Consider the following 12,486-nt stretch of genomic DNA (forward strand, 5'->3'; position numbering starts at 1 on the left):
GTCTGTGCATTTTTTGGATCATTTCCTGTTTGTATAGAAGAGTTACATACAGTATATACATATATACATATACTAATAGCATGGAGCTGGGACACAGTATGTGAGATGCAGATGAGGCTCTACATAGCGTGTGTGTGTGAGTGGGCCTGGAGTTAAGACTTTTGTTATCAGACAAAATCAACCAGAATTAACTAGACTTAGTTATTGGAGCCATTTTGTAGAATTGGACAGGTTGTTGTTACCTGGTGGCACATTTAAATGGAAATGACAAACTAAAGTCAGTCTAATATACGACTGGTATTAGTTTGAATTCATTTCAAATCTTAAAGCTAATGAACAAATTTGTGAAGGTTTTGAGAAACCAGACTATTTTCATCAATATTATTCAACACACCAAGGTAGGAGGGTTGAAAATATTCCCTCTTTTAGCTGATATTTAGTAAAAGGGGACAATCATTAATAAATACAAAAATAATAACAGATATGTACACATTTATCAACAATATGAACGACCATAATACTTTCAACATTTCTTCAAAATGTCATAGAAATTTTTTTTGCTCAAAATGTCTCTGTAGCTCAAACCTCAATGGTCAGTTAGAAAACAAACATCATTTCAAAACATAAATTATTATACAAAAAAATAAAGAAAAAGAGAAATCCAACACCGTAGTAATAATTCCTTTTTGAGTGCAAGTCCTGACACACATACAGGAGTTTGTGTTTCTTGCAACATTTAAACCAGAACGGAGAAAAAAAACAACAAAAAAGAAACAATCTTCAAAATAAAATTCTTCCTATATTGACATTACAATGCATTGACACGGCGTTGTTGGTAACACAGACGTTTTTACTTCCCTTGTGTGAACACGTCCTTGTGTGGCACTGCTGGAGACTGCTCTGGAGTCAGTGAAGAGGGAAGCAAGGCCAGTAAGTGCACTTTTGAACATAGGCATGCTGGGATGGAGGAGGGATGGAGGGGGAGATAGTAAAGGAGAAATAAGAAAATTTCATTTCAGAAATGTGGAAAAAGTTAAGAAGAAAGATGGGAAGGGATAAAAAGGGAAAAGGTTGATTGAGAGGAAACAGCTGGATAAAACCCAACTAAAACTGTTGTTCTCTCCCCCACTTTTGAGGAGGAGGAAAAAGCTAAAGACAGAAAAAAGGGTAAAGGGGTAGGGGGGCTGTTGAAGTCTGAGTCCTACAGTAGTCCTGTCAGTAGGTCCTTCAACCAACAATCTAACTCCCAAATACAATCACAGACCTCTTTCCTTGTCTGCTGACTGAACACAGCAACCGGGAACAGGGTCAGTACACCCAGAAAAAAAAAGCCTCTACAGCTGTGGTATTGTTAACAACGCCTTGAAAACATTGCGAGGCAAAATTCCCTTTTCAAAGGATAAGTTTTTGGAATCCACCATCTTGTTCCGAAAAAAGACCACGACCGCAGTGACACGCGGCAGCTTTCCATCAAAACGATCCGTGATTGCGGACGGAGAGTGGAAGTAAAACCCCCAGCTCAACTGCGAGCAAAGACTCCGGAGCCCCGTTATCACAGCATGTGAACTGAGCTGTCACCGGGTAAACGGGGGGTGACATCGCCGAGATGAAGCAGTCTGATTGGTGCCGTCAGTGGAAGAGTGGTGAGGTCAAAGGTCACAAACGGTGGTGGCCTGAACAGCTGCCCAACATTCTGTCCATGAAACGGGTTCCTGTCAGTGATGCAACTTGGCCTGTGGAGAGAGGAGGACAGAGCTGAGCTGAGTGGCTCTCACTTGGCCGGGTTAGCACTGTGAAATGAACGACATTTTACTGTGTCGGCGTGCTATCATGTACTATGCTTACAGTGAGTTCTGTTCTTTTGGAAAACAAAATCTTTTATTTAAAAGGGATAGTTCAACATTTTGGCAAATTGGCCCATTGCCATAATCCCTATAGTTTAAGGAATAGGTTCGTTACCTTTAATTGTCGGTGCAAACTGTTTTTGCACATTCACCACGCTATGAGATAATAATGGAACGTTGTTGTTTTGGAGGCAAATGCAGAGACTGCTTGCCGAAAAACTGTACCGACGGGAACATACATCAGTGGTTTTGCATGAATTTACCTCGAAAACAACTCCATCTCGTAACGTTTTGTTATTATCTCACAGCGTGGTGAATGTGCAGGTCACAACTGGTCCACGAGAGCGTTTTGGAGTTGTTGGATTGTGTATTTAATGAGTTTGATGAGGGAAACCAAGAAATCCCATTAGCCTCCGTAGCGTAGCTCTGAGCAGCTCGCCGCTCTGCTCCGCCGTTCTAAAAACAGCTTGCACCAACAATTAAAGGTAACGAACCTACTCCTAAGATTATGGCAATGGGCCAATGTGCCAAAATGTTGAACTATCTAAATTAGAAACAAAGAACAAACACTTTTGAAATTCACATTCACTGTTTAGAAGTACCACATGTAACCTCTTGCAGTGATGGAGGGGAGAGCTAAAATACACTAATAAAATACTCTGTAATTCTGATCTGTTGTATCTCTGCTGCAGTTAACTGGGCCACTGCTCTCTATGCTAACAAACCACCTTGAACAAGCTGTTCGGAGTAACACTGTAAAATCATTTAACAATACCAAGAGAGCATCTTTCTGCCTTCATGAGGCAGTAAAGCCACAGTGAATGACTGCATCAGTGTCAATTCTACAATCCTTTTTATTACAGTCAAGTATCATTTAATGTTTTGACTAAGATGGTAAAGTCAGCCAGTAGGTCCTCCACTTTGAAACATCTCAGTCAGCAGAGGGAGGGTTGAGTCAAGAACTCCTGAATCCTGATGATGCACGACTCAGCTGGTAAACACTCTATCTGCTACACATCAGGCTGCTGGCACTGTCATAGTGAGCGCGTTTGCAATGTTAGCATTTAGCTCAAAGCACTGCTGAGGTGAGAGAAAGACAAGTGAAGTGCATTTCATTTCACTGCATTGGCTGTACACTGTACTGCAATGTAAATGACAGATAAACTTGAACTTGTGATAAACTTGATCTTGAACTTGTGCCCGAGTACAGCTTCACAAAGCCATTAGCAAGGAAATGGAAAAAGGAAACAGCTCGCCACAGAGACTCATTGTAACTCTGTGTCTCGGCTGGTATCTAGATGTTATCCTTTGAAAATATGATGAAAGAGAAAAAAAATGTTTGCACACTCATAAATGCTCCCAAAAGATTTAATAGACGGTCAACGTTTCAATCTAGTATAGATCTTCTTCAGTCCTGAATAATTAAATCTTTTGGGAGCATTTACCTGTGTGCAAACGTTTTTTTCTCTTTCATCTATTTGGCTTTTTGTTTAGCACCTGGACACACACTGGATGCGCATGCACTACTCTACCCATCCTTTGAAAATATACTACTGAACCTGTGGGACATTTTGGCATTTGTAGTGCAATTTTGGCGTGTAAAGGTCTGTTTCAGACTCACATACTATATCACATTTACATACATTTTAAAGTTGCCTGATTTTATCTCTGAGAAGAATTTTAGGATTTCAGAATCTGCCAACACAGAACTGGCTCAGACCTGTGGCTACGACTCCAAAGTGTTTTCCAGACAGGAGGTACAACTTCACGACTCACGTAGGTTCCCTGTCTTATGCCAAAAAACATGAAGGCAGAAAAGCTTACATTTCTACCATTCATCCTCACTCATTTGGTAGTTAAACAATTGGAGGCCATGTTAATGGCTGTATTCAAATGGATTAAGGGGTAAGTAAGTATATCATTTTCAAGATTGTGCACAAAATGAGGTGGCTGGTTAGTTACATGGGTTAACAATTGATATTGAATATAGACAGTATAAATTGTCTTGAATAGTGATTATATGTAGTACTTTCAACCAACCACTCTTGAAGGTGAGTTTGACTTTGAGCACACCAAATCAAAGTCTAGGATACTTTTAGTCATAGAGCAATAAAAAGACAGGATGTAACACCGACCTGTCTCGGGGACTCCGGCCCTGAAGCCAATATCCCTCCTATGTCATTTCCTTTTCCAAAGAGGCTCTCCAGTCCACCGGGCCTGCTCAGCTTGCTGGCCTTTCCTCTATAAGAGCTTGGACTCCTCCTCTTCCTCCCCTCTGCTCCTCCCCCATACGCCAGCGGCCCAGAGGGGGGAGCCAAGGGCTGATGAGGCGTGGAGGCAGGCTCCCTGGATGGCGAGTAGGGTATACTGGTGGTGCCAAGATCTCGACTGGAGAAGAAGGAAAATTGACATTAATGACAAATAGTAACTTCACTTCAACTTTCACTGTACAGCAGAATTTATTCAGACGAGAATTAAATGATCACAGCCCATTTTACAGAGCTGTATATTTCAGAGGAAAGCCAAACACCTGTCATCACAGCCTTTGCTCTGCTGGCACTGTCCTCTCTGTTTACACACTGCTCTACTTTTAATGAATCACCCTCTCATGTGTTTCTCTACGTACTGTACTATGTTATGTGCTGCGCTGAGCCTGCATTGTGTTGTCTGTAACCCTGGCTACCGTCTAAATTTCCCTAATTAGATCATCAACCTTAACACAATTTTAATAAGCCTTTTATTACACTTGCTTGCATTTATATGTTTGTGTATACAAGGCCTTCAAATGAGTGGACAGATCCTCATCAGTTTCAATAACACAAAGGTCTAAGGAAACTGTCACCTTTTGGTAAACAGGGACTTAATAACAGTGATTTCATCCTGAACAAGCAGCTAAAACATAAAACGGGAGAATTCCCATCATTCAATCCTGCATAGAAACCTTTCTACTGCTGTCTGAACTTTAAACAATCCATTACCCACCTGCTTTGTGAGTTGTGGCTTTGAGACCCATCAGATCTAGATAGCCAGTCATCTCCGCTGCGCCAGAGCCCGCTTCCCGCACGCCCAAGTCCCTTTTTCTTGGCTGGGGAGGCAGCTGTGCCCCCTGAACCTTGTAATGTTTGATGATAGCTGCTGCCGTTCCTCTTGTGATTATCCGCAGTCGAAAACAGGGAAGACGGAGGAGTAACGGAGGAGGGCAAATAGGAAGAGTTTTTTCTCTTTTTAGATCCCACTACAGAGTCCTCCGTGTCTTTGGATGTGCGGCTGGCTTTGTGGGTGCCGTTACGGGCTTTTCCCGGTGCGGAAATGGCAGCGACGGGTTGCGGGGCATCTCGGATGCTGAACGCCCCGGCTGTGGACACGGACTGAGGGAAGGTGGCTGCGTAGGAGAGGGAGTTGGAGGGGGAGGTTAGGAGAGGGGAAGCGGCAGATGTGGGAGAGGGAGTCTGCTGTGAAGCGAAGGAGGAGGTACCGGAGGAGGAGTGGGAGAGGAGGCTCTCAGCAGCCAGAGGCACCTTCCTGGAACCCAGAGGAACAAGACATTTTAAAAGTAATAAAGTTGTCTCACTGCCAGTATAAATTCAGAGCACTAAACCTTTATTACCACCATCAATGCACAGTGTTGTACTGAACAATGGTTTTCTGTGTGTGCGGAGCCTTTCACCTTTTAGCTTCTGTTGATCCTCCCATTACTTAATTACTTCTTTAATTCCCAGTCATTTGTCCACAATCCTTTTATCAGCACTTTCATGGAGATCTATCATCTTTTTCTCTTTCTGCGAGATGTCTTCTCTTGTATCGTCTAACATTAAATTCAATGGCCTCTTGTTTAATTACATCTACATCAAAAGCTTCCAGGCCATCCAGTTAACTGTGTCTCTCTTTCCCTCATCTCATTTCTCTTTTCGCCATCTAGACAAGAATATTTACTATCCATTTCAGTTGTAGTTGCTTAATTGTGAAACAGAGCTACTTATAGTAAGCTAATTGTGTTCATTTATACATGTACCTTTCAATGTAAAAGCTCTATCTCAGCTCTATCTCTGCCCACAGTGCACATTCAGGGACACCCACCTCCACATCTGTGCGTTGAGGTGTTTCTCCACCATGCTCTGAAGTGCCAGCCTCATCCTGTCCCATCGCCTGTCAAACACATAGTGGCCCCGTCCCATAAGCCTGCTGCTGAACACGCAAACCTGGGAGGAGAAGGAGGGGGAGAGAGCGACAGGAAGTTGTAAAATGATGGAGGCAGAAGAGAAGTAATGCGAGGAATGGCGAGAGGAAAAAGGAAGGAGGGCAACCGGAGGGATAGGTGGATGGAAGGGAAAAAGAGGAAGAGAAGGGCCAATGGATGAAGGCAGAGAGAAAAAGAGAGGGAGGGAGCAAGAGGTGGGCAGAGACAGAGCGTGGTATGGAGTGTAAGAGGTGTCAAATGACAGAATCAGTGATGGATAAAATAGAACAGATGACAAGAAAGAGATGAGAGAAGATGCAGAACATTTCCTAATGATCACAGACGGATGTGAAAGATGATCTAGCACAAGCAAAAGTAAAATCTTCTTTAGAACTTCAGGATTATTAAAAAAAACACTCAACTTGTTTGTTAGAATTGAAAACTTGCCAATCCACCTTTAGTACAGCAACAGCTATAGCCTTTGATTTCATCTTTGATGTGATCATGTTTTAGGTCTTATTTCACATTCTGATTATCACAGCTTATCCTCTAGTCCAGTGTTTTCAGAAGCTACAACCAGACAAACATCTGCCACAGATGTACAGAAAGCTGAATGTTTGCATATTGTTGCATATGTACAAAACTGATATTGTTATACAGTATTTTCATTGATACCATGGGGAATTATCTGTGATCTTTAAAGATACAGTTTGCCATTTTTGGAAAATTGGGACGTTTTGGAAGAGTTTGGATTCTCTGCCAGTTGTCTTTCCACTTAATGTTAAGATAATCTTCTAAATCACTCTACCTATTTAGCTTAATTTCTGAAAAAGGTCCGTTTACCCCCCATAAAAGGCATCATATAACTGTACTGATGCCCCTTTACCCTTTTCTCTGCCACAAAAACACTGGACAAGAACTACAGCTGAGGCTAAACAGCAAAACAAAAATTATCCCTCTAAATGGCATTTAAAAGCAGACCCTGTGGGGTAAAGGTGGAAAATCCTGGCTTGAAGTTGTGCAGATGAGTTTTTAATGCACTGAGTTTATGGACTATGAAAATATACGTTAGTAGTCATAGTGTGTACCCCTAAAGGCTGTGGGTGGTGATTGGAGTAGTGAACCCCAGGTCTATCAGCGTCCTCTGGAGTCTCTGCATCGCCTTCATCACTGGAAAGCCGACCGCCATCTCCTGCTGCTGTCACCCAGCTGTGAGGGGACAGCTCTGGGGTTGGCGCCAGGCCAGGGACGGGTGCCGGGGGCAAAGGACTGGATGTAGAGGTGGTGGAACCACCTGGAACCCTGGAGTGGATGTATCAGAAAGACAGAGGGGTGAATAAAACGAGCAGGTGTGTGGGGGAAGACGTAAGAGGTGGAATCAAGAGGGAGTGAGGTGTTAAATAAAACAAGATAGAGAAAGGAGCGAAGGGAAATGGAAATGAGAAGAGAAGGAAGGGGGAGAAAATGAGAAATGTTAGTAATAGAGTAATATGCAGAGGCAGAGAAGAAGGGAGAGACTGGAAGAGAGAAGATGAGTGCAAACAGAGGGGAAGTGAAAGAGAAAACAAAAAGATTGATGAGAAGGAGGGTGAAGATTGGCAAAAGAAGAAAAATTTTAAAAAGAAACGAGTGAGACAGGGAGGAGAAGAAAATGAGAAGCGTGAGGAGAGAGAAGCAAGACTGAGGGGCAGAATAGCACAACACACAACATGAACACCAAAGCTCATGACATATCTGCCTTCACTCTGCCATCAGTGTCATGTTAATGTTTGAAGAAGGAAGTTATTTGGGGTGCTGTTATTGTGGCAAACAGGAGATCATCCCGTGAATGGAAAGAGGAAATGAGTTTCTCCTAACGCTGTGACAAGGGCAGACTTGTCATCCTTCGAACTATTGTTTCTCCTTTCCTTGCACTCTTGTTTACAGCATCCCCTGGTGGGAAAAAACAAGAACAGACAAGGACTCCCCTGTATCTGTCTACGTCAAGCAGTAGGACCTAGAGTGAAAGTCACTCAAATTCATGTATGTATATATATATATGGTCATAAAATAAAGACAAATGACAGAGAAACTCACAAAGTACTTTACCTATTGACATCTGACTGTTTGAATATGTGAAACCAAGCATAGGCAAAAAGGTGCTTGTAATAGTATCACTTGATCAATCTAAATATATTCATTATAAAGTAAAATGTATCAGTAGTGGTATTTGAATGTCAAGTTGGCCATTCAGCTGATTGTTGGGCCTTCCTTTGTTTCCATGTATACACATGCATATTTAATAATGTGTGTTTTGTTCCACTCGCCAACCTGGGTATGTGCGCATTTGCCAGCCGAAGCTTCAGCGTGGACAGTGGCCGTCCATTAGGGCAGTGAGGCTTGCTGGGAATCTCCTGTGGCGTGACGCTGTGGCCGTGGCTGTCCTTCCCTCCCTGCGCTCCATCTCTGTCTTTCTCCTTCTCCTTCTCTTTCGCCCGCCCCTTATGTTCGGCCAAGAGGATGTCAAAGGTTTTCCTTCGGCCTGGGACAGCTCGACGGTGGGTTAAGGAGTGAGTCTGTATGTATATGAGAAGAGGTTAATAGACATTTCATACCTGTCTTTCTGTGGGCTAATAATAAATGAGAGACATTAGACTATTTCCTGTGAGACTTTGTTAATTGAGGTATTGATCTGTGACTAACACATAATTTTATTCAAACATATTTCAACAGGGCTGATGGTTGCACTCATAGGGGCTTAAATCATGGCTCTCCAGTTTCAGGACTGTTTCCATAATCACTGCGCCATGCTGCTGCCCACGTCACACCACACTAACATGGGTAAATATTGCCTGTGCATGGTCAGCTTGTCTACCCTTCCAACTACTTTGGAGGGTAACCAGCCATCAAACATTTGGTTTTCCAGTGGTTCTTTATTTTGTGTGTGTCTGAGGCTTCTGAATCACTGGTATAAGCAAGTAGTGTGGCTTGTGGAGAGAGAAATGCTTCCTGTACTCACTCAAAGGACATAGCAAGGGTAGGTGCCTCTTAAAATACTTTAAGGCTCAGAAGATGCATCTTATTTCACCCTCATTAATTACCTGACTGTTGAATGAGAATATAGAAGGACAATTTAAAGCTGAGGCAGAAAAAAGACAAATGCCTGTACTTTGTCCTCCTGTTCTTGAGAGATATCTACACTTAATTTAAGCAAGGAGGAGGTCTACTCCAAGGACGAAGTGTGGTGTCACTCTTACAACACCAGCAAAGTAGAAATTATGTCAACACACAGCTGCAGTTTGGAGTAAGAAGAAACAACTGACATGCAGACAACTTAAACATTTTGACCTGTAGATTATTTGTCTCTCAGGCCTGGGGCCTCTCTCCTTGTGCCTGTGTAGGTTCTCTCCAGTTTCCTCCCACAGTCCAAAGACATGCATGTTAGATTGATTGGCCACTCTAAAGTGCCTGTAGGTGTGAATGTGAGTGTTTGGGGTTGTTTGTCTCTGTATCAGCCCTGTGATAGACTAGCAAACTGTCCGGGTGAACTCCACCTCTGTCAACCAGGATGGATGGAATTCATGTACGTGGGTGGTAAATAAGTAAATGACTGCAGGCAGGGTCGTATCGGTAAAATAAATAACTGGCTTAATCTCATGGTGAAATTTACCAATACAATATTCACAAACATTTTAAAGTCATTACGCTATTTAACGGGTCTCATCTTTATTGTGCAGTGCTGTGCATGCAACACAAGGAGACAACGTTCATTCCTTTAACCCTAAGGTGAAACACCTCTGAAGCTAAGGTTGACGGAGGTAGGAGTCACTTCCTGAGTCAAGGGCTCGCCCAGGCCCCTGTCTTGAAATCATGGTTCTCATAGGAAATACCAGTTTAAAACAAGGTTAAATAAGATCACACCGACGCACCACATACATCTCTAACTGCTTAATAACCAGTTTGAAGTGATTAGTAAAGCTTGCTGGATGTAATTAAAGGGCAGTGAAATAGATTATTACCGCTGAGTGATGTTGTAGCCTCATCCAACGTCTATAATTACTTCATCAAGGGAAGTGTAGGCACTGTTACCCAACATTAACTGAGAAATGTGTGTAAAAGTGCAGGCGTTATCAGAGACAGAAAGGGTCAGGGAGGCAAACGGGGTCATAGCCACAGTTGGAGCCGTTCAGCACCAATGTTAGCACACCCTTCAATATTTTTACTCTCATAAACAAACAAAGCTGTTTTCCTGGTGAGACAGCCTCAGACAGGAAGCAGGAAGAAGGGTCAGCGACTATTATTGTCTCTCCACAGAAATTACACAGAGGTGGTGAGCGTGTGTGATAGTGTGTGTTTATTTGTGTTACCTTGCAGGTGAGAGACCGCGTGCAGGGCCGCTTCGTCTCTGGGTCCTGGACTCCACAGTGCTTGTTAGGATCAAACACTCTCCCTGTAAAACATGCACACAAACACACACACATACGCCAACACACACATTAAAGTGGTACCAAAAGGCCATAATTTAGTTAAGTATCAAATCACATTTCCTGGGAGTGGAAGCGTTACAGTGCCATGAGTACATTCATTTGTCTTTTCTGAGACAGCAGTTCACTCAGGCATTTGTCTATTCACATATTCCTTCATTCAATCAATCACTCAGTCGTAGCGTAAGGCCGCCGTAGTCTAATAGTATTATTCTTTGTGACATTATTAGCAATGCTTTTCGGTATCAAACACAAACTATGCGGATCCCTCGTGCTGTGACAAATCACTCCTGACAGGCCAAACTGGCAGCCTAACAAGAGTCAACAGAGACTGACAGCCCAGGAAACTCTCTGCTGCTTTAATGAACAGAGTCTGGAAGAAAAATGTACCTGCCGATGAAACACAACCCTCAACTTTTCACACACCATCATGTCCATTTGCAGCTCAAGTCTCTGATGTTTATTTGAAATAAGACACAATCTCAAGCTCGAAAAGGAAACAGGATTTTTAAAGGTCAATGGAACAGCTGACCGAATCAATATTCTTATATTAACAAAGGATAAAATGACTAACCCTCAGATCAAAAATAAATAGATAAAAAAATGAATCAATGTAACATTAATTTAATTTACTTACTAATTTCACATCCCAGGCCAACAAACAGATGTCAAATCTAACTTCAAACTAAATTTCTCTCAGTTTTCTCTGTTTTGTTCAGCAACAAAGATGCACATGAATCAGCTGGTCAACAACAGCCTCCAGTCAGCAGGTTATCCTAAACAGTGTTGTGCTGTGACAGGGCTGTAATCTTGTGCTGGCCTTTGCTATAATCCCTGTAATCTTTAAGTGTTTGCAGAATGACACGACAGCTCCGATGGATACGGGTGGAAAGGCAAACATGCAAATGTATGACAGCAACAGACATGCTCTCTGAAATACACAAACTCATGTGCATGCCCACAAGTTCGCACAACAACTTAGAGAGGAAGTTGAGAAAAGAGAGAGGAAGACAAGTAGTGCGAACATATTCTGACGAAAAGACGGCGTATGAGAAAGTGAAAGCAAATGACACAGAAAGCAAAAGAGTAAGATGAGAAAATAAGTCTACGATGAGCAGCCAGAGAGAAACTAGGAGACAGTGTGAGAGGAAAAAATGAGGACAGAACATTATAGAGTGTGTGTGAGAGAGAAGAGGAGGTCGAGGCGGGAAGTGGAGAGTGAGAGGACGAAGAAAAAAAAAACAGAGACACAGGAGGTGGGGAAAAAGAAGACAAGCAGCTTTTTGGCAGCGGGAGATCGTGAATTAGAGGGTGTAAATCAGAGGCTCAGAGCACAGTGAGACACAACACAAACGAAGAGACAGAGGAGCGGCATGAGGAGGGAAAGAAGATGAAAAGCTGGATAGAGAAGATATGCACACCCTGAAGGACACATCACAAGTCCATGCAACTTCATTCTTTCGCATATTTTCACATCTCTAAGTCGATCTGAATCAACAAGTATGGAAGTTAGAGTGAGACTGGGAATAGTGATAGACTGTGGAGGAGAGAGTGAGAAAGAAAAGAGAAAGTGAGAAATATGAAGAGAATAGTGAAAAAACGGAGAAAACAAGGGAGAGAAAGCCTTTAAAAAAATTATAGGGGCGTCTTTCTCTTTCCAAAACACACACAGTCTCACACTACCACTGTCCTGTCTGCAGCCAAACATTCAGGCTGGAGCGTCGCCAAAGGATACAGAGATAAGAAATATTGAGTGTGTGAGCTTGTGCAATGCATTAACATAGGACTCTTTATATAATGCTGAGGGAAGGAATTTATGTAGAGGAGGCAAATATATTAACTCATCGAGCACATGAATGTCAGCGGGGCTAAAAGTTACAGACTCGAGGTCCGTGACCTGTAAGTTGAAGCTTAAAGTTGATGGCCTTAAACCAGCCATGAAAATGTAGGCAGGAAAAAGTAATAAAATATTAAAGGTTCTCCAATTCTTTAGACTTGAACC

General features: G+C 42.5%; 1 protein-coding gene across 2 annotated transcripts in view; it reads right to left on the reverse strand.

The window, feature by feature from the left end:
• Positions 1-472: 472 nt before the first annotated feature.
• The window catches only part of atxn7l1 (ataxin 7-like 1), a 28,712-nt gene continuing 16,698 nt past the window's right edge, over positions 473-12,486 (reverse strand). For both annotated transcript variants that reach the window (XM_085768804.1, XM_085768805.1), the window contains exons 6-12: positions 10,368-10,450; positions 8,332-8,576; positions 7,110-7,323; positions 5,922-6,043; positions 4,827-5,366; positions 3,980-4,232; positions 473-1,733 (exon numbers count right to left, since the gene is read on the reverse strand). In XM_085768804.1, coding sequence (XP_085624930.1) covers positions 1,716-1,733; positions 3,980-4,232; positions 4,827-5,366; positions 5,922-6,043; positions 7,110-7,323; positions 8,332-8,576; positions 10,368-10,450 — 1,475 coding nt within the window. In that variant the 3' untranslated portion in view covers positions 473-1,715. The remainder of the gene's footprint in view (positions 1,734-3,979; positions 4,233-4,826; positions 5,367-5,921; positions 6,044-7,109; positions 7,324-8,331; positions 8,577-10,367; positions 10,451-12,486) is intronic.

The sequence above is a fragment of the Trachurus japonicus genome, chromosome 23 (assembly GCF_045865225.1).
Source record: "Trachurus japonicus isolate A0001 chromosome 23, Traja_1.0".
Classification (NCBI taxonomy): domain Eukaryota; kingdom Metazoa; phylum Chordata; class Actinopteri; order Carangiformes; family Carangidae; genus Trachurus; species Trachurus japonicus.